The following is a 26,929-nucleotide window of genomic DNA, read 5'->3' as shown; positions in this document are numbered from 1 at the left end:
CGCGGACATCGCCGGTGGACGCAGGTTCAGGGTCGCTTAAGAAGTGCATTCGCACTTAAAAGGAAAGGGCAAGAGCTTGATAGTTCGACCAAGGGTAGACGTTCGCACCTCGCTTGTGGGCACACGTTCGCCGGTGTAAATAAACCATTCTACTAGTAGTTTTGTTTCCACCCTGACGGAAGTGATGGAGGTGTGGGGTAGATAATACCCGGTTCATTAGGGGCTTTGAGTACGCTCCAGGACAGCCAGATCACGCCTATTGACAAGGCAGTCCGTCGCCGCATAGTTTGTCTGCCGGTAGAGTACAGGACACACCCAGATCACAAAGCCAGGATGACGGGACGGGACAACAGCGCACCACTCCCGCCTGCGACTTGCACGACCGGTGGGTATCTTGCTCAGCAGCTACGGGTGCCGAAGCCCCTTTATAGCGAGGCTTTCGAAGATGCAGAGGACTGGCAGAGGAATAAACAGTTGATATGTGAAGCGTAAGCTTCACAATGTCGGCTATGCTCTAGAAGAATTCGCGCGCACCTGTTTTGAGATCCACGTGGCTGAAATGCCTTCCTGGGATGTTTTTTCCCAGCGGCTACTTCCTACCTGTGTGAGCATTGACCACAAAGAAAAAGCTGAGATTGCGCTGCTGGCAAGAAACCAACGCCCGAATGAGAGCTTTGCCATGTACGTCAAAAACATTGTCCGCTTATATCGGCACGATGACCCATCCATGCCTGATGACAACACGATGCAGCTTTAGATGCGCGGCGTCTAGCAAACAATCTTCGCTGGACTCATCAGGAATCCTCCAGGAACAGTCTCCGGATTTGTTGAAGAGCCCAACACGATAGAGAGGGCGCTTCAAGAAAGGGCACGGCAGTACAGCCGCCCAGAAGCTGCCGTCTCTGGTGTGAATATTCTGACAGTGGTGGAAGGCAACTCCGACGGCCTTTGTGACTTGTAGGCGGTTGGTTTGGGCAAGTTGGTAAACCCTACTGTAATTCAGTTGCATACAAAAGTAACGAAGACTGGAGAGAAACGACACAAGACAGACCGCCTTTCAACAAACTTTATTAAGAAGTCACAAAGTTATACTGCCCACTCTCTCTCATACACACTCATTCAAAAAACAAGGAACGAAGCCCTCCTCCCCTCTCTGCATTACCACGATCTTGGGGCATGTGCCACTGTGATTGCAGATTGGTCAGGGAGATTGTCCGGGAGGAGCTGCAGCCAATGCTTCATGGTGAGGTGCCACGTCGCACTTTGCCTGTTGCTGAGCTCGTTAGGGTCAAAATAAGGCGGGCTGTGCGGGTGCCCAAGCCAAACAGGTGCATTCCAATTACCACTATTACTGAACGGCCGTCATCACCTAGGTTCAATACACTACTCAAACGACTCAACAACAAAAAGAGCGTTTGTACCGTTCCGCAAAACAGTCCAACAGCGCTATCGCTTAGAATAGATACCGCAACACAGCAAAATTATTCAGTGCACTTCCAATGAACGCGAAGCATTCATTTTTTTCTTCCACTCTCCCTAACATGTTACGAAGTAATCCGAAACATTTTAAAGCAAAGCGTTTTTGTATCAACAGGTCTCTCCCGCGACAATATAAGTATTTCCTGGAACCGCCAGGATTCGAACCGGGAACTAATCTAGCAACGGAGCGTGAGCCCGTTCTCATACAGATTGAGCTACGAGCCCACGTATAAACAGAGAAGAAATGCGGGGCACTCACCAAGGACATCTACGGGTTTGCCCCCTGCGTTCTCGCTAAATGCCACGTGATAGCGTCGCACGACCACCCGCGCCGAAGTGCGCTCCGCCTACGGCACATGTAGCGGCCGTGGGCACACCTTTAGCATGCACTAGAACATACAAGACAGACAAATTACCCCACCTTCCCGCGATGGGAACCCTGTGGAGATGCGACGCATCTTGGGGGTTCACTTGGTGTTTCCGTTGGGTTGATTCTCTAATTGCGTGAAACGTGTGAGGAACGCGTATGATGTATTGCTTATTTAACACGCGGCGTAACGTTACCGATGACGGCCTTGTGGTCGCTGAAGTGTATGGGTAATGGATGGTGAAGTAACGGGACCACCGTGCAATTTGCAGCGAAGATCAAGTCTATGCACGTGCCCGAAATCGGAACGACGGTGCTGGAACGACCGCGGCTATGATGCAACGTGGCGTGGGTATGACGCAACACAATCCAACAAAATCCACTTTAATTCAATCCAATCTAATCTAAGCCAAGCCAAGCCAACTCAATCGATTCCAATCCCGTTCACCTCGCGAGAGAGTGTTCGCTATCGGAGAGGAGAGGGGGTGAGCGGCGGAGAGCGCAGCTCGCGCGGCGACGAGAATGGGGGAGGGGCGGACGACAATGACGCCGACGCTGCATGGACAAGGCGAGTGAATGAGATGCAGTCGATTCTAAAATAAAGGAAGGTAACACCAACGCATGCAATCTCCCTTCCAGCACGCCAACATGCTAAAGCCTGTGGCCTCAACTGTTCTTCTCAAAAATCAGGGCCTGTTGTCGGCCGCCCTCACGCCAAGCGACACGTCAAAGAAGACGCTCAAATACTCCTTGATGCCCACGCCATAACTCTAACCCTAATCATCAAGATTCTGGGCCTACATCTCCTGTCCAACACCAAGAGTGACGATCCTTGCAGCGCCTCAAACACTGCATCAATCAAATCATACATCTTTTCAGGCGTGTTGCCAAACAAAAACAGAGGCCTCAAGCAAGCCAATACGCTTCGAATATTTCAAGCTTTTGTTCTCTATGGAATCACTTACGTCACCCCCTATCTTCTTCTCGGGAAGGTGGGCATAATGATGCTTGATATAATGATTATCAATGTGGTTAAGCGGGCCATTGGTCTTCCCATGAGTGCGTCCACGGCATTGCTGCTTAGAGATGGGGCTCCACAACATTGTTGAAGAGCTGACAGGGGGCCATCTTTCTAACCAGAAGCTCCATTCGCATCCTTCCCCAGATTTGCTGGGCATCACAAAATGGCGCTCCCGGACTCTTTGTGACAAGAACAAAGATGTCTCCACTTTACCTCTCACATCACGTAAGTCGCTTAGAGCACGGGCTTAAGCGCTCACGACCACCTTCGGCGTTGATAATGCAATTATCTACACAGACGCCTCCCGACATCGAGGGCAGCAGTACGCCAACATCGTGGCTAGCACCAGAACCAACCTCAATGCGTGTGCCTCACTCAAGATCCAAGACATGACGGCAGTAGGAGAGGCAGCCATCGCCTTGGTTCTCGCTCAACCATGAGTTCAGAAAGTAGTGACCGATTTCCAAAAAGCCTAGCAGAATTACCAGTAGGGGTGGGTGTCCGAAGCTGCACTGCGTGTGTAAAAAAACACTGCCCGACCGGTTTCATTCAGCTCATTTAGACGCCTACTTGCGCTTCCATGGAGGGCAGCCAATACGCCCAAAAACAAGCCTGCGCTTGTACTTCCCATGCCAGGGAGCTGCACGAGGACAATCACCCGCTGTTTATAAACCAGCATTATCGCCATCAGTTACAGACTCACCGTTCCCTGAAGTTTCCATGGAACAACTACTTTACGGCTAATTCAAACGGACGCGTCTTTATTCAATGCACCTGAATGACTATAACACTGAATGTAAATTTTGCTCAGAAGTAAAAAGGCTACGCCACATAATCGTCCTGTGCGACTTCAGCCCTGAGCGCCGTCCTCTCTTCCCGTCAATTACCCAACAAGAGCAATGGGAGATGCTGCTGTGCAGCCCCTTTCTGCCTACCCAGCTTCTGCTGGTGGACCCAGCACATACGTCGCGGAATGCATGTGGGCCCAGGGGAGACGGAACCAGCCTGATGGCCCCCCTTTGCGGGCATTGAGAAATCGAATAAAACAATTTTCTTCTTCTTCTTCTCCTCCTCAATCTCTCTCAGATTGTGTCGCCTCTCACGGTGGCAGCAGAGTCGCCAAAGTAAGATTGTCTATCACCGGGTTGAACTTTTTACTCATGTGCTTTCGCAATACAACTCAAACAATGTTGATAATTTATGCTTTGATTTGACCTTGGCAAATATTATCTTTTTGAAATAATAAAGTGTGTGGGTAGGTGCATTTCACTTGTCTCTGGTTTCACTATTTGTAGATCCCGGTTAGGTTATTTGATTGATGTCGCGTAGGTAATCGTTGCGGGTGTCGCTTACAGCTTTACTTTCAAAGCACATTCCCAGGGTTGATTAGAGCGCATTTTATTGGAAAGACATTTATCCCAACCCGCCGTGCTCCCGCCCCCATGCACTAAACTCCGTCTTCGGCTGTCTTTACTTCCGGTTCAAATGATACGGTTCCATACTGCCCCCTTTTAATACTTGAGTTAAGCCGGACATAAATTTGATCCTAACGGTATCATAAAATTAATAGATGCGTTGAAGCTTATTTCGTCCTCCGGTACAGATGGGATCAATTCTAAAATTCTAAAACACACAAAGTTGTTAACCAGCGTTACTCTTTCACAAATATTTCAGCAATCACCTTCATGCGGTGTGGTGCCGGAAGACTCGCAGCTAAGCAAGGACATTCCTGTTCCAAAGAAAGGTCCAGCATCTTCTCCGAGTAGTTATCGTCGCATTTCCATCACTGTGTATGCTTTAAATAATGGAGCATATTGCCGCAAACCATGTGCGGATTTCTTTATTTATTGTTTGTTTTTACTGCCGGGCCACGCCCGGCTCTGTTATCTGCGTTCCAAACGAAGCGCGTCTTACATTCGCTACTTTTATGCCGCACGGGCTATCACATTCAGATAAGCAGGCTGTTTCGCCCTAACTAGTCCAGAATATTCCTCTGTGATCCACAATGTTCTGGATGTGAATCGACGGTTCGAGAAACACTTGCGCCGAAAGATAAAAGCCTGCAGAGCTGACGCCGTGGCATTCATTCGACGACACTCGCCTGTGCTAGTCTCTTTGTTGACCGCTGCTTCGTCCCCTCTGTATTCTTTTGAGTTGTTAGGGGAGCACAAGTTCGCTACAATAAACTTGTTTCTAATTCCTCTTAGAAACGCAGCAAGCAAGTGACATGATCGCAGTCGCCGACTTTGAACGCGCACCCGAAGATACCTTCAAGTTTCCGCATTCCTTCGACGTGAATCCGGCGCTACCGCAAGAACAACGGAACAAACTATTGGCTTTGCTGCGTCGCTACAGCGAGTGTTTTTTTTGTCGAACTCGAAACAACGTCAGACACCTCTAGCGAAGCACCGAATAATACCCGAAGATGGAGCCCGACCTACCCGACAGTCACCGTACCGCGTCTCTTCCCACGAGCGGGAAGCCATCCGGACTCAAGTTGACGACATGCTCAGCGACGACATAATACAGCCATCGAAAAGTCCGTGGGCTGCGCCGGTCGTACTCGTGAAGAAAAAAAGGACGGTGCTTTAAGGTTCTGCATTGACTACCGGAGACTGAACAAAATCACCAAAAAGGACGTGTACCCCCTGCCACGAATCGACGACGCCCTCGACCACCTCTGCACGCGAAGTACTTCTCATCGATGGATATGAAGACCGGCTACTGGCTAATTGAAGTGGACGAGAGAGACCGAGAGAAGACTGCATTTATAACCCCTGACGGTCTGGACGAGTTCAAGGTGATGCTGTTCAGGCTGTGCACGGCGCCAGCAATGGTTCAAAGAGTCATGGACACTGTGCTAGCTGGCCTGAAGGGGCACATCTGCCTCGTCTACCTCGACGACATTGTGGTATTCGCCCAGACTTTCGATGAACACCTTGCAAGGTTGGAGTCTGTACTCGAGGCTATTCGCTCGTCGGGGTTAGCGCTGAAGCCCGAAAAGTGCCGCTTCGCTTACGAGGAACTCATGTTTTCGGGACACGTCGTCAACGCCGCGGGAGTCCAGCCTGACTTCCCAAGACCGAGCGAACTTCCCAAGACCGAGAGACAAAAAGAGCGTGCGAAGATTTCTCGGACTGTGCACAGGTTTTCTCTTTCAATCCCGTGTAGGCCGGTGCGTTCGCAGTAGACTAGAATGAATAACTTTTAGGCTTCACTTTAAAACATCTACTCTGAAAGGTATATAAAAAATCAATTTCCCTTGCAGACTGCGACGAAGGATGAACTGCGATGCTGGACGGAGTCCACGGAGTGCGGACAACAAGCCACGTTTGTTTGTAACTGTAGATTCACCAAACTTCCCAGCCAATCAGCTGAATAAAACTTGTAAGAACAACACCTCTAGTCGAGTGTCAAACTTGGGGATGCCTATTTTCCTCGCTCGTTGTAGGCATCTTACTGTCTATGTAACACCCCAACACGATCGGCTTGTCGTGTGAGGAAGCTTGATTAGTCGCATTTGCCGTTTGACGTCCACGCTCAAATCGCCCGCCAGAAAGACAGACATGTCTTCAGTGCGGGCATCAAAGCTATCGCTGAGCCGGCCCCCTTCCCCCCTCCTCTCCATTCCCCAACCATGCACCTGCTATACAGAGGTGAAGCTATGCACATGTGGAAAGGCGTGCCGCAGTGGAGTGCTCCGGATTAGTTTTTACCACCTAGTGATCTTTAGTTGCCCGAAATATCGGAAACTCAGGCGTTTTAACTTTTCGCCTCCATCCAATAAGTGGCCGCCATGGTTCGTAATCAAACCCGCGTGCTTGGGCTGAGCAGTACAACCTTTTATCTACTGAGCCAGCTCAGCGACTGCGGGTATGAAAACAGCACCGTGCAGAACCCAATCACTGTCGTTGGAAGTCGTGATGTCACGGTGCCTTTTGTGCATACGTGCATCGTCATTGGGAACATACGTATTTGATTCTAGAAAGTGCTTCCGGTTCTTAACTTTCTGTGTTCTTCAATGGATGCTCTGGCCAACGCCCAAGCAACAGTTTATAGGTACTGCATCGCCTCCAAATAGCGGTGCCCCATTCGGCTGAGTCGGTGAGGATCGTGGTACTTCGTGTCTTGCAATATTCATATAAATCTTTGAATTTTAGTTTACTCCTCTACTTTCGAACGAACGCTTTGTCCACAGTCCTCGCTTCTATCATTTCAGTAACGCTAATGCTCGCATTTGTACTATTTTCTTGTTATCTCCCGTCAATGTTCATACTCTCCGGCCAGTACCGTTACTCACTTATTGTCTTTACTTTTCGACTCATGGCTGTGTTGTTCTTTCTGCTCCAATAGTGCACCAGGCGGCGACACCCCCGTCACTGATAATCTGTAGAGTTTTTTGAGCTTTCTCCTCGCCCGAATTGACTGCCCTGTCCTCTCGACTGAGCGAAACCTTCAAAACGCTTTCAATCGCAGTTAGCCACAGACGCCAAAAGAGGAATTTATAACCACTATAAATACATCATAGACGCCCTTGTCAACGTAAATCCTTCCTCCTCTTTCAACGTGTGGCGATGGGAGTGCACGAAAAAAAAATAGGCATTTGCTTAACTTGCGGTCCCTAGTATTAAGACTCTGCTGGCTACAGTCTTTGTACAAATCAATCTTAGTGGCTGTGTGTTAGATCTCCGGAGCAATTTCGAATTTTGATTATTAGTTTGTGGCTGCATGCACCCAAAAAAAATTGGTCTCTTGGCATGGTCAAGCGTCTTTGTGGACTCTACTTTCACAACAACTAAGTTTATTACCGGGCAAGGGACGAAGATATTGAAATAAATTACGGCACTGGCGCGATGTCTTACCGGTGGTTCAAAGACTTCTCTCGACAGTAAGTCAAACTCTTTTAAGGAGCTGCAGACACATGCGAACTGTTTTTTTTCACTCAGCGCTGGAGACCATGCCTCAATCGCTTACCCTGCCCCTGATGCGTGTTCATCTGTGGAAGCGTAATGTCCTTTTCCAAACATTTGTTAATTCTACCACCCAGTCTAAAATGCCCATGAGCGAGAGAAACGTCTGTTCTAAGGTATGCATTCAAGGCAATTTCAGGCAGAAGCTGAATGGAATAAATTTTCCACAACAGCAAGGGTGCGTGAAGGATGGACGAAATGACGCTCGCTGGAATTGTTGGAGTTCTGAAGAGTTAACAATCCAGGAATGCTCTTTTAGAGAAGGAATAAACCACAATGGTAAGTAGCTTCCCGTTTAATGTCACGGTTTGTATTGGAAGCCAGAACACGCTTTTTTGTCCGTTTTGTCGAAAGGGGAACCGCGGCCAGTGTAGTTAAAAGTAACCGTGCAGGCTGGTCCTGTTTCTGCAGAACGTTGTTGGTGTGGTGTCATGCGTTTATGTGCCGAGTTAGCAGACAGAGCCTCTCATTGATCAATTTTTCCCAACCACACTCTCTTCTTGAGCTGCAGTGCTTTTGCATCGCCCTCCTCGCTATTCGGTTATACTAGTTTCCATCTTCTCAAAACCATTAAATTTACCAACAACCAAACTACCTCCATTTCTGAACTTTTCGGCCACATTATAATAATAGCAGAGCTGTTGTGCAAGCCGTAAGTTTACCGTTCAAAGAAGCCATACAAAGGAAATGCGGATAGCTTGTGAACGCGTGCATCGCACCGACCGCCGAGTGTTCGCGTAAAGAGCAGTAGCTTTAGCAAAAACAAACTGGGAAAGCAACGAGAAATGACAACATGCTCTGCGCTCGTGAGCACGGGCATTGCAGTCACCGGCGAGTCCCCGTCAAGAGCATAGGCTATAAAAACATAAAAAAACTCCACAGCTGTCGTCAACATCAACAGCGCACATAATTCTTGGCATCGGGAATAGGACAATACAAATGCAAGAGGCCATGAGTACTACTATCACAAAAAATGCATGACAAAAGAACTTGAATAAACAGTTTATAAATTGTAAATGTGCGTGGTGAGGGGTTCGTCACTGCTGACGTATAAAGAAATCCTGCAGCTTCGCTATGGTTGAGGCCCTGTGGGACTTAAGGCGAGCATCCACGGTTGAGCCGCTAGTCTACAATGCTAGGGATGCCATTGTATCCACTACTCGCCGCGAAGACGACGACCTCCATAATAAATATGATGATGATTCCAAGCACCGTTACTATGCAAAGAAACAATCATACAGAAAATAAACTATGTGTCCGGCAGAGCTCCCCTACAACAGCTTCGCCGTTGAAGTCTTGCGCATAAAGGCAAGCTTCCCTGAATTGTTTCATTGTTACGATGTCGTGCGCAATTAGCCATATAATATTGTATAGGAGGGAAATATAGCTTTGTACGTTTTGTAACCAACGTTTCCTATACAGATCAATGATGGCAGTGGCTAAAAAACTTCCAAAAAAATTCGTATAGGGGCAATCTCTGTTTAAATATTGCTAGGAAGAGCTGACATATCTGGCAAAAAAGTCAGAGTGGCCATATAAAAATGTATTTTCTCATCCACGCTTGCGTTCGTTGACCTTGGGTGGAATGTATTTAAAAGAACTTTTTCGAGTTTGTCCAGTGGTGAATTTTATATCCTTTCAGTTCAGTTAACAATAATGGCAAGTGCCGGCTACTTTTTACAGATTTATTTTCTGTATATTCAGTAATGATTATTAACCTCGAGACAGCACAGCGGTTTGAGCTAGGTGGCGAGGCAATGGAAGTGGGAAGCGAATATATCACTTAGGCCAGGTTGGGATCCCGGAACCCAACCATGAGGCAGAGATAATTAGAAGGATAACAATGGGGTGGAGTGCATACGGTAGACATTCTCAGAAAATAAATTGCAGCCTACCATTGTCCCTGCGGAAGAAAGTGTATGACAGCTGCAATTCACCTTTTCTCACCTACGGGGCAAAACTTTGAGGCTGACTAAGAGGGTTCAACTTAAACTAAGAATGACTCAGCGGGCAATGGAGCGGAAGATGATAGGTGTAACATTAAGGGACTAGAATAGAGCGGAGTGCATCAGGGAACAAACACGTGTTAAGGACATATTAGTAGAAATTAGGAAAAAGAAATGGACGTGGGCAGGGCATGCAGTGCGAAGGCAAGATAACCGTTGGTTATTGAGGGTAACAGTCTGTTTCCCTTGAGAAGGCAAGCGTTGCAGGGGGAGGAACAAAGATAGATGGGCAGATTAGACCAAGAAGTTTGCGGGGAAAAATTAGTCGCAGTTAGCACAAGACAGGGGTAATTGGAGATTAATGGGCGAGGCCTTTGGCATTCAGTGGGTCTAGATATGCTGGTGATGATGATGATGATATTTACAAGAATAATTTAAAAAACGAGAAAACCTTGTCAAAAAACAACTGTAGCCGACCCATATAAGGGTAAGGTGAAGAGAAAGGATGGGGTCAAATTAGGAGGGGCTCGAAATGTCAGCCTGGGATAAATATACTTGCGGAACCACAACACACGATTGACGTTGATAGGCTGCGGTGGAGTTTTCCAGTATTCACGAGTGGGTACTTTACCGCAATGACGCGGACGAGCCCCCTCAAGAACAGGATACTCCCACAACCCTGTGTCATAGTAAAGTGTACCCGCAAGTCAAATGGTCAGCGGGTGACGTGACAGTGAACGTAAACAATGCCGTCACGTTGCTGTTGTCAACGACGAGGGACATAAAAAAATATTTGAACAACGTTTTAGAGCGGACGTGTGTATGGGTATAATACGAGCAATCTTGCGTCCACCAGCAGAGCCGGATAGAAAAAAAATCTCTTCTCATTCTAAGTTTATGTTTTAAAAACATTACACTGAAATTAGCCGTCAAGTTCATTTTTAGGATGCCTGGTTTCTTTTTCTTGGCCCAATTCGTTCACAGTAAAGGTGTAAACTTTAAAGAATTTCATAGCACTTTCAATGCATGGCCGTCTACGGAGGGAGTATTTGTGCAAACAAGGCACGAAATATACCTTAACAAAATATAGGAGAATTAGTCTCTAAAGCCACTCTCAAATTTTGTGTCTCAAGTATATATTGTGTAATGGTTTTGTGAAAATTGCAGATTTCCCATCTCCATGCATAGTGCGCCACTTATATTCCTTTTTCACTGCCGCAAAAAGGTTTTTACTTTAAAAAAACTGCTACACTCTTGGCAGAAATGATGCGTATACAACCTTTAAGTGTTCTTAGCGCAGTACCTTTCACAGTGCACCCTATATGTAGATAACGGAAAAAATAACACGTTATTTTAACATTGACGAACCGCTCATCTCCAAGCACATTAGGGTAAGGGCTCCTATGCATTGGAACAACATAATATAGGGGGAATATTGTCACTACAGAGGGCTTGTTTAGCATTATTAACGTGTCTTCGCGCATTCATGTTCGCTCTTGCGACGGCGCCACTATGTGTGACAGAGGATTGCAAGCTAATAAAAACCGCTCTTACTACCTTGTAAGAGAGCTCTCGATTATGCAGAAGACACTGGCCTGTATGATGTCATTTAAAGTACTAATTCAATTCAATTCATTTATTCAGCATTTTAAAAAAAACAACACGAATGCTTGGGCAAGAACAAAAAGCCGCCATGCAGCAGCTTGACAAAGGTCTTTGCCCCTCAGTTTGGCAACGGGCACATTGGCAACGAGCACTGAACACACGCAAGAAATGAAACCAAAAATGTCTAATTACACAACTATCAACTAAATACACAGGTAAACATAGTTGTACGTAAACAAGGGTACCAGTATATGCAAGCACAAAAGAAATTTCACATCAAATTCTTCAAAGTGCAATTACACAAACTCTAAAGATTGGAGCAAACAAAATAACCTCTTTAACATCACGCGGAACGCAATGTGCAATATGTAGGATTATCGTTAGCCAAATACTGTAAAAAATGGTGATAGATTACAAAAATATTTCCTCAGTTCTTTAAGTTTGTAATTTGTTATATGTTTATATTCATTGAGAATGTATGCCAAGTTGTGCTGCAGTGACTGCAATTTATAGTTATTACAAAATTTCGGTATGAACCAGATATCACTATTCCGCGTACACAACGTTTTTTATCTATGCTTAAGGGAGGCCACAGTCATCAAAAAATGTTTAAAGGAATCGGAACTAAAATAAATTGCACGTAAAATTCGAAACCGGTACATGTGTTCTACTTTGATGAAACTGAGGTCTTTGAGGGCTATGTCCCTTGAAGCGAGATATTCCAGGTTAGCAATGTGGCGGACAATTTTCTTTTAAAACATAAAAATTTTAATATTCGTTTTGCTTGTAGTTGCCCACACCAAACTGCAATAGTTATTTTGCGACATAAACAAAGCATGGTAAGTTTGAAGTTTCGCCTTCACAGGCAAAAGCTGTCTACAGCGAGATAACACTTCGGTTACTTGAACGAGCCTTTTACAGATTGTTACTACATGTGAATCCCAGCTCAGGTGAGAGATAAAATTGATCTCTAGAATTTTGTGTTCATGGGTAATACAAATTTTGTTTCCATCGTACTCACGGACATGAATTAATTGTACTGGTTTATTCTTTGCCCGAAATATCATAACTTTTTTTATTGAAATGGATTGTTATGCGATTTTTTCCTGACCAAATAGAAAGCTTGCGTAACATTTCATTACTTATCATTGCTAAGGTATTAACATCAGGCCCAGAGATTAATATACTACTATCTGCTGCATAAATTACAAATTTTACGGTGGCATCAATATGCACGATGTTATTAATGTATACATTAAATAGAAGTGGGCCCAGTACGCTTCTTTAGAGTACGCCATGTATTACCGGTAAATAAGGAGGTTGTAACTGTTCAACTGCACAAATTGTTTTCTGTTGTTCAGTTAGGATTTCATCAACGCGAGAGGTATACCAAGAATTCCACTTAATAAAAGCTTATCGAATAAAATGCAATGATTCAGATGGTCAAATGCTTTACTGAAGTTTATAAAGACACCAAGAGTAAAGAGATTGTTTTCAATGTTTTGTAATATATGTTCTTTAAGAGTAAGTAAAGCTGTTTCCGTTGATTTTCCTTTTGTGAAACGAAATTGTGCATCTGATAACATACTTTTTAACATCAAAAAATTTTGATATGCCAGTAAACAGTATTTTTTAATCCCTTAAAAATACTGGGATGACCGATATTGGTCGATAATTGGAGGTGTTTTGTGAAACCAAATTGTGCATTTGATAACATATTTTTAACATCAAAGAATTTTGATATGCCAGTAAACAGTATTTTTTAATCCCTTAAAAAATACTGGGATGACCGATATTGGTCGATAATTGGAGGTGTTATTTGGATCACCACTCTTAAAAAGTATAGTCACCCTAGATTTTTTTATATCATCTGGATATACGCCTGACTGAATAATCAAATTAAAAATATGAGTCAACCCAGCAGTGATAAGCGGCAAAACGTATTTTACTGGTTTTATTTGTATGCCATGTGCGTGTAATGCTTTAGTATTGTTCAAAGCCATCAATGTTCTGTATATTTCTATATCATTCGTTGGATCCAGAAATATGCTATAAGCAGGGGTATTTGGCAGTGTTTCTACAGTTGACCCTGCAGAGACGGGAACACCAACATTCGTGAAATGGTTATTAAAATGCTCGGCAAGTGCTACGCCGTACAACGCGGAGTTGTGGTGAATTATCTTTGGGGGGAAGAGCTTTTTAGTTGGCGTGCTAGGACGTCATTTATAGCCTTCCAAAAAGCGTCAGGATGTTTTTGCTTGATAAAAAAAAATTGTTGGTAGTAGGCAGTCTTCGTGGCTCTAAGTTCAGCATTTAATTTTTTTCTAGTTTTTTTTTTATCTTTGACGTATCTGCCGGCAATCGAGTGCGTCAGAAGGTATGAAAAAGCTTGTTTTTGCTCCGTATCGCGGCTAGCATTGAGGGCGTCACCCATGGTATTCTTATTCTTTTTGACTGCTTTACCTTTCTTAAAAGAAACTTTGCTGTGTATATTTCTACGAACGCAGCGATAAACTTCGAGTAGGCCGTAGTTGCATCTGTTATTTTAAACAATACCAGTCGTATGAACTCATGTCTTGTTTGAAGGATTTCAATGACCAATCAGTTATGTGTTGTATGGTTAACGGCTCATCTCGATAATGCCTAGTTTTGCCTTCACTGTAAGATATAAAAATAGGACAATGGTCACTGACGTCCGATGAAATTGTACCGGCATCAAGAACGAGAGTATCGATATTTGCGATTAAAAGATCATGGCAACTGAAGGTGGTTGTTGTTACGCGGGTAGCCATATTTATTACGTTAACAAAACCGGCAGAGCATAACCTGTTTGTGAAGTTATGTACATTATGGTTGCTGTCAAGAATATTTATATTAAAATAACCTCCGCAAATGAACCCATATTTATTTGAGGAAACGTATTCCAGAAAGAGTTCGAAGTAATCTAGAAACCCCAAACTATTTCCATTTGGAGGCCGGTATACGACCGAAAGAACGTCTACATTGTCCCGTATTGTTATTATTTCATAATAATTTTAGATTATGCAAAACTCTGATACTAATTCATCAATAAACTCTGTTCTACAAGCACAGACACACCACCACCACGCCGATACGGCCTATGAAGAAAAATGTCTGTAGCCATCAAGGCACAGAATATTACTGTCGTTACTGCACCAAGTTTCAATAATCATTATTACATTATCATAGAATGAAAATTGCTTCAGAAAATAGCTGATGTCATCGCCTTTGCTCTCTGCAGAACGTGCACTAAGTTGAAAAACAGTGCTGTGCGATTTGTTAGGCAGTTTTAAATTATGGGGTAAAGCAAAATCGGGGTATTTCATTGCAAGCGGATAGCTATAAGCTGGACACGCGATAGATTGCAGGCGTTTAGGAGCTTATCACTCTCTGTTCTACTGCGGAAGTACTGGGCGGAGCAGGCGAGTTATCGCTTTGTGTGCTGCGAATTTTTCCGAGGTTCCTTTCGCTGGAAATGTGCACAGCATCAGAGCTGTCGTTTTTCCTTGCAGAGATTTTACCGTTGAAGGTCCAGACCGACTTCCAATTACACTCGTGCTTCCGCTTCACGGCCCTTCTTAGAAGTTTTTTTTTTGCGCAGGCCAAAGATGCTCAGTCACGTACACTGGGCTGGCGTTGTCTATTCTTATGTCCTTGTTAGTGAGCCTCAACTTCCTCGCTTTCTTCACAGCAATGCTTCGCGTCGTTCGGGACTTAAACTGAACAACTATGCTAGATTTTTCAGGGTTGCGGGTAGGAACGCCGTAGCAGGCAACGATGTCAGCTTCTGTGAAGTTTGATTGCCGTTTCGAGGGTTGACACAACTTCAGTGACGTTTTCGTTCTTTGCTTTAGAGACGCCCTGAATTTCAAGATTTGCCTTACGAGAGTACTGCTCCATTTGAATGAGCCGTTTGACGAAGTCAGTGGTTGTTGCCTCCAGTGTCAGGTTCCTTGCCTGAAGGTCTCGGTTTTCACTTTCCAGTTTTGTATTCTTCGCTTGCTCTCCACTCAATGTCGCCTTTAAATCTTCAATTCTTTGTGAGCATACTCTAGACTTTGAGCCTGGGTACGCTGCTCATTGGGAAATTCTTGAATCTCCATTCGTAGCTCACGTTCTTGTGTCTCGTTGAATGTCTGAAGTTCCTGCTTCATATCTTCCTTCAGTTTCAAAAACTCAGCTTTCATGTCATCTATTAGTTTAGCAAGATTCTTCGCCATGCTTTTTTAAGAAAAACCAAACTCGTAACCGTGACCAATACAACAGGGCAGACAAAATCATGCAAGCACGTCCGAGAACTTGGCAGTAGCGACGATCCGCACTGTGACTAATTGTGACCAATAGTTACGCAGACAGAGCACTAACCTGCGGCAAAAAGCAGCAGTGGTAAGACCTTCTTCCAAGCGTCGTCGCCACTGCCGAGTGAAGCGCACAGTTGAGGTAGGCTTCCTTTTGTAGCAGCGCCGGGGCCGCGATGCTGAAGAAAGCGCTGCGACTGACGATAAAGGCACCGAAAAGAAGCTAATTTCTTGGCTGTCTTTTGTGACGAGCGCGTGGATGGGCTCCAGAGAATGTCGGCCGTTGCGTATAGTGCGGCGAAGCAGCATTCTTCGTCAAAAAACAGCAGTGGGTCGACCTTCTTACAAGAGTCGTCGCCACTGCCAACTGAGATGCGGGCATCGTAATCGGACTTTGCCTTTTTAGGTCACAATAGATGAAACGTGTGCTTTGCTCCAAGGAAACGGAGGGAGACAGTAACGAAATCGTTTGAAAGAAGAATGCCCTATCGAACGAATAATAATGGACATTTTCACTTACTCTTTCAGGCGTTGATTTATCACAAACTTGTTCTTTTCATTCATCAAGGAGGACTGATGTTAAAAAAGGAATTGTTCATCTAGGACGAGTGATGGTAAAAGATGCATTCTGCAGTACGCTGCTTAGTTAACAGCTCTTAACTTGAAGAGCAGTCCTGGTTACGCCATACCACAAGTTAATAAATACAGTATTTGGCGGGTGATTGCAATACTTAGCATAAATTGATTGATTTCTTAGTAAGTTATCGTTTGCTGCCGCACAAGCAATAGGTCCGTTGTAAAACACCGTATCTTTCGAAAAAGAACAGGCTTGTATTTTTCTGCACAGCCCCTTTAAAAAGACTTTTGCGGCTTCTTTTCAAGTCCGTAGTACAGTACGTCGCCAGACAAGCATGAAAACAAGATAAACTACAATGCAAACGAAGATATACTAACGGCAATAAATAGGCATCTGGGGGATCGTCATTAGCTTAGATGCTCTAACTTAAAAGCATAGCAAAAAACGATCTGTTATCAGGATTTCGCATCGTCAGCCAGAGATTTACCAAGCTTCCACTGGACCCCTTCTGTGTTTTCTCCAAGCCACTCCTACATTTCTGTAGACCGTCATAGTATGCGACCGGTAATGTATGGGAGCTGCAGTGGAACTCTGCAGTGATCACTAACGGGTCAATACCAATTGGCATGGCTCAGCCGTAGCAGCGTGGGTCTGTCCATCCTCGACGTATGTATGTAGCCACCTCTAGTTTAGTTCTTGGATTGTTTACTAGATGGCGTGGCTACCTCTAGTTTAGTTCTTGGATTGTTTACTAGATGGCGGTACTTGTATATGATGAAAAGATGCGCTTGGATTGTTTACTAGATGGCGTGGCTACCTCTAGTTTAGTTCTTGAATTGTTTACTAGATGGCGGGGAGCGTTGTAATAAAATCCGTTCGCTGTTGGCGCGCGCTCGGAGTCGCCCGATGGATAAGGCTGCAGATGTGCGAGCCCGCGAGGCAGAAGCGCTCCGTGAAGCTGCGCGACGCCGCCGCCAAGATCCTCCCGTACGAGAGCGGGAGGTCGAAGCGTGTCGTCTGGCTGCGCGACGACGCCGCCAAGATCCCAGCGTTCGAGAACGAGAGGCCCAAGCGTCACGATAACGGCGCGAGGACCCTGCCGTACGCGAAGCAGCACGGCTGCGGCGCGAAGAGGATCTCCAAAACGTCAGAGAACGGGGAGCGGCGAGAAAGCGCGCGTATCGGCAGGCAGACTCCGATGCATTGAGAGCTCGTGAAGCGTCTGCAAAACGCATCAGGCGAGCTCAGCCCCAAGGTGCCGACGCGCGGTTTAAGCGAGACTTTCTAGACGTTACGTTCGGACACAGATGTAGTGGGCGAACTTTCACTGAAGAGTCTCGATTTTACCGATGATTTCCCCTCAGGAGCTTCGCCCACTCATCATCATTCACGCCGTGGATATGCTGTGAATTTTTTTTTGCACCCTACAAACTTAGTGCTATGTTTCTTACCACATCCCTTCGTCCTTACTGCATTGTTTTCTGCCATCTTTTGCACCGCTGGGAAAATTTTTGCTAAATTGTTTTGCGCTAAAAACACTACGTGCAGACCATATGTCGATACTATCTTCTTTAGGCGATGAACCGTGCCACAAGGTACGGAATCACCGCTATCTTCTCGCCCCCAGAATACGCTTCTTTTCCCCTTCTCTGATCGGTGCTACCTGCCCTTCATACCTTTGGGTGATTCCTCTCACACGCCAACAGAACACACTCATCTGGAAACCCATCCGCTTTTAACCCATCTACTTGAGCAGCGATACATTGTTCCACCAAATGTTCGCATCATTTTGTTAACGCACAGCAGATGCAGGAAATGGCGACGCCGTTTTTTAAGTAGCTTCGAATGTCCGATTGGTAACTTATAAAATTCTTGGCAGACCTAGAGTTGTACATCAAGCAAGTGTGGGTGGGCAGAAACCTAATAAAATTATCTAAAACTGAAGTTCGCGTTGCTTTCTTACCTCAAACGTGTACTCAAGACCAAGCCCTTTTTCCTTGAAAGTCTTCATGACTTCTATGAGCGTATGCGTAAAAGCGGTGTTCCCGACCAAAACAAGATATTCGTCAGCAAGCCTAAACCACTTCAAATTTATGCCATCCACTTCTTTTCAATGGTTCTGTCAACTTCGCTCAGAAACATATTGCAAAGGACTGGGACAACACGACACCAATGCAAATGCCTGCTGTCTGTACGTACACTTTTCTTCATCACGCTACAAGTGTTGATCTGATATATTGAGCAAGAAACTCCAAGAAACATTCGAAAAAAACCCCACAAGCATTACGGAACGCAACTTCGTCATTATCATTGATGATGCTATCATTTAAAACGATTTCCAAAACAATTTTCCATTCCAAACAATTCCGTTACCCTCAGCAGCCGGTTACTTATGCAAAACACGTGTGTACATCTATTTTGACCTAAGAAGCCAAAGTGCGATATAGATGGGAAATCAGTGGTGCCCAAACAAGACAGTGTGGTTGGGAAAGAATAAAGGGAGGCCCTGTCGGCTTCCTCGGCACAAAAACGCGCGACACTACACCAGCAACGTTCCGGAAAAACTCGGGATGCCTGGACGGCTTCATTCAAATTTGACTGGCCGCTTTTCTCCTTCTGAAAACACAGACGCCAAAGGCTCGTTACAGCACCCCATACACTTCTTGACATAAAAAAGAGAGCCACAGAACATTCCAAGTACATCCAGCTCGAAAAGATTATTCATGGATTATTAGCTCTTCACAATTCCCACGAGCGTGCGTCGTTTTGTCCCTTCTTTACGCACCCTTAGTGTTTTAGAAAATTTGTTTCATAGGGCTGCCGCCTGCAAACAGCCTTGAAAGCATACCCAAGAACAGAAAATTTCTCTCACACCTGGGCATTTTAGACTGATTGGTAGAATTTCAAATGTTTGAAAAAGGACATTACGTTTTTACAGATAAACAAGCATGAGGGGCAGGGTAAGCGATTGAGGCATGGTCTCAATCGTTGAATGAAAAAAAAAACCGGTCAAATATGTTTGCAGCTCGGCAGAACAGTTTGGTTTACTGTCGACGGAACTCTTCTAACCAACGGTAAGTCATCGCGCCAGTGCCATAATTTATTTCAACATGTGGGCGTGCATTCTCCGTTAATTGACTTATTTGGTGGAAAAGTAGAGTCCACCGAGACGGTTGAGCATGCCAAGAGACCAAACTTTTCTTTCGTTGCGTGCAGCGACAAAGCTATCATAAAAATTCACAATTGCTGCGACGCTAAAACACATAACCATTCCGATGGATTTCCACAGACAAAGACAGTAGCCAGCCCAGTCTCATAAACTGAGGACGGATTTTTGCAACTGTATTTTGTTCTTTACGTTCCCATTGCCGCACGCTGATATATGAGCACAAATGTAGGTTGACAAGGCCTTTATGGTGTATTTACAGTGCCTATAAATGCTTATTTGGCTGCATGCGCCTAAATGCCTTTTGATAGCGTTTTGGAGGTTTCGTTCAGCCGAGAGGATGTGGAAGTCAACTCGCGCAACGAAAATAACTCCATGAACTCCACTGATCACCAGTGATGAGGGGGTGACTGTCTGATCCGCAGCATTCACCGAGTGGAGGTGAAAGAACGAGACAGAGTCTTGAATCAAAAAACAAACAAAGACAGACATATTTCAACACGCGAGTAACGGTTCTGCTACGAAAATAGGAACATTCACGAGAGACAGAAAAATCCGAGTTCAAATGCGAGAATTAACGTTACTGACATCATACAAACGAGGACTGCAAACAAAAAGTAGGTTAAGAAGTAAATAAAATAAGTAAAATTTAAAGGGCTCGATGGAAATGGAAGACAAAAATTTCCGCAATGTTCACTGACTCAGCCTGATGATTCGTCGCTGTCTTGAGGCGATGTGTTACCTATGAGGCATTGCTTCGATATAGGCCAGGCCATCCGATGAAGAGCGCACAGGTTCAAGAACCCTGAGTGCGTTCGAGACTCAAATACGCGGATCTACGATGACAATGCACGCACGTACAAAAGCCACCGTGACATCGCGACTTGCAACGTTACTGCTTTGGCTCGGCACGGGCGCTATTTTTATACCCGTACCCATCGCGCTGGCTCAGAGGCTAAAACATTGTGCTGCTGAGCCCAAGCACGCTGCTTCAATCCGGGCCATGGCAGCCGCTTACGTGGTGGAGGCGAAAAGCGAAAACGACCGTGTGCGATATTTCGGCGCACGTAAAGATCCCCAGGTGGTCATAACTAATCCGGAGCCCTTCACAACGGCATGCCTTGTGGCATGTGCCTTCTCGAAGCATCCGCGCTGCAAGAGGCTGGTAATGCGCCTCAGATTCCGGGCTTGTCGGGAATGTTGTCGTGTACGCGAAGCGGTGGCCGTTTAGTTTGTCATTTACTTTGCTCGCGTCATGCTTGAATGATCTGCGTCTCTTGTTTGTGCCTAAGCCCGAGTGATGAAGCGTAGACGCCCGGACGGAGCAGTTTCTGGTGGTAGTTCGGGAGGACTGCAAACGAAACTAGCAACAAATCTAGCGACTGTACAGCAAGAGCGGAGCGGTTTACAGTGTTAATGAAAAGTTGTGCAATAATATTAGGCGCAGTATGCGGGACTCTGTGACACCTACAAATTCTCGTCTTCAAATTGTGCGCGTTTATGAACGCTATTTAGACTCCACTTTATTTTTTGAGTGCTGTTTGAGATAGTTCTGTCTGTTACTGACAGTATTGACTGTTCGGAACTGTATGACATTCAGCCCAGGGCTCCACTTCAGCAAACGTTCGGATAGCATCTTGTAGCAGCAGGTAACTGGGGCACTCATTCTCACTGCCAAGGAGCGGAAATTCGAATCCAAAAATCTATTGATAGTAGTAGTTTGTTATTGTTTCCGTAATCTTCACAGTAATATTTCACTACGCTACGCGTCCTGTCCGAATATTTTTCCTCAAATGTGTGCAGTCGTATTCTAGTTTCTAAAAGCATACCCTACACACTGTGGGAACGGCGCGCAGACGAGGAGAAAGACGCTGTTCGGGGCACGCGCAGCGTGTGCGCGCTGGAGCGTGACGAGGGACTGAGGCAGTGCGTGCCTGGGCTTGGAGAAGATCAGACGTCTCGGGACGGGTTCGGGTCAGAGCTGACTAAAGGTGTGTTTTCTGGGGACTCGGTGTCTTTCTTGGGAGCCGTGGCCGGGCGCTAGGACCCCGGTACCACATTTGGCGCCCTGAACGTGGGGCCGGCCGTTGGTTCTCGGGAAAGACATTGTGGTCTTCTTCCTCTTTGTTCTAGAGCGTTCGCTGTTCGCGTCGCCGGTGTCTGGGGTATTCCCCGGTAATTCTCTGGAGATTTTTGTGTCGCTTTTCTGGCAAACAGTGGCATTTCCCTTGTAATAGCGCGGCGGCGGTAATCGCTGTGTGCCTTTTTTTTTCGTTTCGTGGTGCACCGGATTCCATCATGGAGCGTAGGCCTCGCCGGGGTGCAGCCACGCCTTCTGCTCGACGGAGCCTCTCGGCCGACCCTCACGGTGCTGGCTTTGGATCGGATACCTCGGAGGTCGTCGCTACCCTGGGCCCGATCGCACGCCTCTGCGAGAATCTTGTTAATCGCTTGGAGAATTTGCAGGTGGGGCCCGCTGGTTCCGGGCATGCGCCCCCCACGAGCCTCGAGGCGCCGCAGCGCGTGCCGGCATTCCACCCGAGCCTCGCAGTGCCACGGTTCACGAGCTATGACGACTTCAAATCCGTGGCGGACTTCCTGAGCGATCTCAATGTTTACAAGACGGCGTCGGGTGCTTCGGACGAGTTCGTGTTGACCCGTGTCCTGCCGGTTGCCCTGGAGGCATCGGCTGGTCGTTGGTGGCGCCTCCAGACCCCGTTCGCGTCCTGGGCCGACTTCGAGGCACGCTTCCGCGAGGAGTTCTTGCCTCCCGACTACGACTACCGCATCCGCCGTGAGCTGGAGGCACGTACGCAGCACCCGCGAGAAGGCTTGCTCGAATACATTCGAGCTATCCAGGAGCTCTTCAAGCGAGCTATCCCGGGTGCGTCTGACGCGGAAATGGTAAAGCACGTCTTGCGGCGTTGCCATCCGCGCTTCCGACCTTTCCTGCACGGTCGTGATTACTCCAGTTTGGAGGAGATGGCGCGATCAGCTCGAGCAATCGAGGACGCTCTGATATCAGAGCTGAGTTATATACCCCCTCCGCCAGTAGGGGAGGCACTTGAGCCAGCTTGCGCATGGAGAGACACCTATGAGACTTTGCCACAGCGAAGTCCACAGCCGCGTACGGCAGCGGCGGGCTTGAATTCCCCCCGCGCACGAGGTCCTTCTGCCCTTGGCGACAGGCAGTTGGAGCGCGGAAGACCACTAGATGGTGCAGCCCACGGCGGGAACTCCCCGCAGCGGTTAGAGCCAGGGTTCCTGCGTTGGGAAAACAGGCCCTCTTTACTGGCAGGCTCACCGCTCCCCGACCCGAGTCTCTCCCTTGGGGGTCGGCAACGAAATCCTCTGAACTCCAGAGGTCCTTCTCGTCCGGTCGTCGAGACGGGAGGGTCGCGGGGCTACACGCCCAATGGAAATCGAGCTGGCGGCTGTTACCAATGTGGACAGCCAGGACACATCCGTCGTGAGTGTCCGCGTGTGATGGCTGGTCGCCGAAATACAAATAGCAATCGAGACGAAGGAATGCAGCCCGAGGCAATGATGGTGACTAACCCATCACTGAGTGGCCCGGAATTGGCTGGTGGCGAGGACTGGTTCCTATTACCCACTGCTTGTCGTGTTGAAGCGCCGGCACAGCCCATAGCACCGTATGTTTCTGTTTACGTAGTTGGAGCGGACATTGACGCCTTGATTGACACTGGCGGCAGTTTGTCGCTAATTGGCGATACCGTGTTTGAACTTTGCCGTGCACGTGGTGTCAAGTTGCGCAAATGCAGCACCCGTTTGCAAGTGGCCAATGGTGCTGTTGTTCAAGCACGAGGGGGGGAGAGTGTGGGAACGGCGCGCAGACGAGGAGAAAGACGCTGTTCGGGGCACGCGCAGCGTGTGCGCGCTGGAGCGTGAGGAGGGACTGAGGCAGTGCGTGCCTGGGCTTGGAGAAGATCAGACGTCTCGGGACGGGTTCGGGTCAGAGCTGACTAAAGGTGTGTTTTCTGGGGACTCGGTGTCTTTCTTGGGAGCCGCGGCCGGGCGCTAGGACCCCGGTACCACGACACAAAACACAAGTTAGCGTCAATGGGACTTTTTTGGCTGGAATACGTCTTTAAAACACCTCAGGGCAGGCGGCCTACTCCCACCTTTGGCAGTATGATGGTGGAAAAACTGCCAGTTTACACTGGGGGCCACAAGACGTCGAAAATGGGCGCATTTACCACGATGGTACCTCTTCACAAAACGCAATATCTAGCTGTGAATACTGCGTTTGTCCTAATGAGAGTATTAAAAACTCCCACGCCGGCTCCATCTCTGTTTCCTCCTACTAAACGCCTTCCTCCTCTACACCTCCTTACAAAATGGCTGCCAGTTGGTGTCGTGTGTCGTGTGAGCTCCAACATCCCCGAAAATTTATTGTCGATGTGAACTTGCGTCCGCACAAACGAACGTGAAGCGCTTCCCGACAATCGAAGCTCGTTGCGAACATAGTTGAACAAGGGTACACTGAAATGCGACACACTGCAACGTTGCCTCCGCGTCACCGACCTTCGAGCCGACGGAATACGCTAGCGAGCCGACGCGAGGCCTAAATGCAGTGATCGCTGAGAGTTGCTCGCTAAAAACAACGCGGTTGTGCATCTGCGAGGTGGTTGAAGATAAGAGTTTCACGCTTTTATTATACCCAACATTTTGGGACACCTGTGCCCCTTATAGTGTCAAATAAACTCAGCGTGTTTCCCGCGTCACGCGCACAGGAGATTCTCCGCCACTGGAGGTGAGCGTTCTGCTTGAGAGAGGGCGCCATGCCCGGAACGTCATTGGGGAAGCCGAACGGTGTGAAAGCAATGCGTATTTGCGCGGGTCTCGAGCAGAACACTCACTCATTCACACTCACGAGCAGAATGAAAAGTGTCCGAACTCTGAACGGCTGTCAGGGGTTTTTCTTAGGCTGCGTCTGTGGCTTGCTGGCACGTGAAGGTGAAGTTGGCCGGTCAAACGTCGCAGGGCAACCGCTTTTCTTGAGAAGTACGTGTGGTGACAGCCGCGCCTGCTATGAGCAGGGTGACTGCCGCGTGCCGCCGGCGAATAACTGCTTTCACTGTAAAGGGAGAAGGTCAGGGCCCTGTGGTAGCTCTCCGTACGGTAGGCGCGTGTAACTATAACCAGCGAACGCCATTCGAGGGAGCATTCTGTAGATATCACGGAAGACTGCTTATTTTAATATTTTTTAAGGGGGGGGGGGGGACAGGGGCAGGCGCAGGCGTCACACCGGCCGAAATTTTTACTTAACTTCGGATGGAGGGAAGAGAGAGAGGAGAAGTGCATGTGGTAAAACCCGAACCTCGCTCCCAGAACACTACACGCAAGGAAAAGAGGGAAAGGACGCAATTTGAGCAGTTGGTCGCCACAAGGGTCGCACAACCTTTTGAACAGCAGAGCTCTTCGTTTTGACGAATTAGTGAGCGCAGGTGTCTCGGACGCAAGTTCAATTTTGCGTGGCTTTAAATAAACATTCGGACAACATGGAAAGTTTGACAGAAGAGTAACAAGTTCAGCGGCTTTACAGTGCCGTTTTTATTTTTCAGGCCAGATGCGCAATATGCTTCTGTATTTGTGGCCGCAGATTTAAAGCGTTTTGCTATCCCGCTAATGCATGTGTGGCGGTGGCTGCCTGGGGAACGTGGAAGCAGGGGCGGCAACGTCAGCGTTTGGGCGGCAGGTGCGAGCAAACAGCGCACCGACGACATGCTGACCTCATTGTTCGCAAATAGCTTAATTTTTTTTTCGTTGGGGAGTGTTTTAGTAGATAAAGTTCTTGCAAAGATACCTTGTGTTCTCGATATAGGTGTTTTGTTGATTCAGTGTTTATATTGTCTTATTAACGTGCTCAAACGTGTATCGTATTTATGTAATTTTTATGCAATAAATTTACTACGCAGAAAAGAAACTTTTCAAGTTTCGCCATTTAACGTTTATATCGGAAAAAGACTAGAAATTACGTTCCTAAACGAAAAATAAAATGCGGCCTGTGCGCTCATTAAGAACTCCCAAATTGGCATTGGCGTGTATTACAGAATGTAGTTTTAAATTTTGATGTCCGAAACATTCTGGCACGACCAATTGTTAGTAACCCATCTGATCCGCTCTAACTGCAATATAGCGGTTTGGGTTTGACTTTACCGCATTTTAAAGGTCATTTCGTCGGCCATAATGATTGTTGGAGAATTTTCAGTTTTGTTTGCTTATATCTTTCTTATAAAGGATCCAGGAATTTCCACTCGTGTACGTGATTTTTTTTGCCAGCAATACCAAGCAAACGCTTCAGGGTCAGGCACGATTGTTTGTTGACACGGATAGGCAACGCGTTTTAATATCCTAGTTCTTCATTGGTCAACGTTATTGCTTGGCTTTTTCAAAGCGCATGCACATTTACCCCGACATGAATTGTGCAACAACGTTAAATTTGTCGTAATTGCGTGTTGGATCGCGTTGGAAGGTTACTATGTTACTTTGAGGAAAGGGTTCCTTGATGACCATACCAAGCTTTGTTTGAGAGAATCTCTATAATGTTTACCTTGTCTTTCTTTTCAACCCCCTGGATCTCAACAGCTCAAAAACATACACATAACAACAACAAAGACACATACGGAGTGTTGAATTGCAACCGAATGTCTATAACAAAAGCCTTTTACATACAAGATATGGCAACCAAAACAGTATGAAACAGACAAACAAAAAAATAAAAATGCAGCACACCTAATTCTTCGGGCTTCGCTCATACTTTGTTCACGTGCTTTATTCAAGTATGTAAGTTGTTTCCCTGTAAGGACAATGAAAGCCACACTGATACAGTAGTCTCCGTACCGGAAAATCTTTTCTGTGTCAATAATATACATGGTTGTCTAATTCGCACTTGTGCCCAATGCAGTGTATTATTAGTTGATTACTTTCTACTAACGCTGCTTACATTGAGATGACAGGTTCTCTGTCAGCCCTTATTTTAGATTACAATAATTTATCTCAAGAGATCATTTCATATACAGCCACTCTGCCTTTCAAAACAGTTTTCACATAAAACAAGAGTTCTGTAAACACTTTTTGCATGGCTTCCAATGCTTGGTATGGCATTCCAATGCTGCATGGCATGGAATGCCAAAATTAGCCGGGTTGTCGCGTTTGTTGCCCTTAAAAGCTTACAACTGTAAGAGACATCACGCCATTCTCTGGAGTGCCACGCTTGTTTGCGTAAAAAGGTCTAACATACACTTTTACTTTTTCAAAACAAAATGGATTTATGCGGGGGTACGCAAACATCACCGACGTCATATCCGTCACGCAAATGACATGACCAGAAAAAGCTCTATCGGCGCAGTGGTACTAGGATTCTAGCCCACAATCTGTCTGGCCGCCATGGGATGTGTGAGACGCTCCGCCAACTGACCCATGAAGTAATGCCGGGTAGCTGTAGGAACGCGCCTT

General features: G+C 46.6%; 1 protein-coding gene across 1 annotated transcript in view; it reads left to right on the top strand.

Annotated features, from left to right (window-relative positions):
- Positions 1–21,742: 21,742 nt before the first annotated feature.
- LOC144168169 (uncharacterized) overlaps positions 21,743–26,929 on the top strand; it is a 37,075-nt gene continuing 31,888 nt past the window's right edge. Inside the window, exons 1-2 of the mRNA XM_077697207.1 lie at positions 21,743–22,919; positions 24,205–24,224. Of these exons, the coding sequence (XP_077553333.1) occupies positions 21,749–22,919; positions 24,205–24,224 (1,191 nt within the window). The 5' untranslated portion in view covers positions 21,743–21,748. The remainder of the gene's footprint in view (positions 22,920–24,204; positions 24,225–26,929) is intronic.

Source organism: Haemaphysalis longicornis, unplaced genomic scaffold (assembly GCF_048455015.1).
Source record: "Haemaphysalis longicornis isolate Haplotype H1 unplaced genomic scaffold, Haemaphysalis longicornis Haplotype H1 scaffold_2, whole genome shotgun sequence".
Classification (NCBI taxonomy): Eukaryota; Metazoa; Arthropoda; class Arachnida; order Ixodida; family Ixodidae; genus Haemaphysalis; species Haemaphysalis longicornis.
Note: the sequence above shows the minus strand (reverse complement) of the source record. Positions and strands in the feature narration are given on the sequence as shown.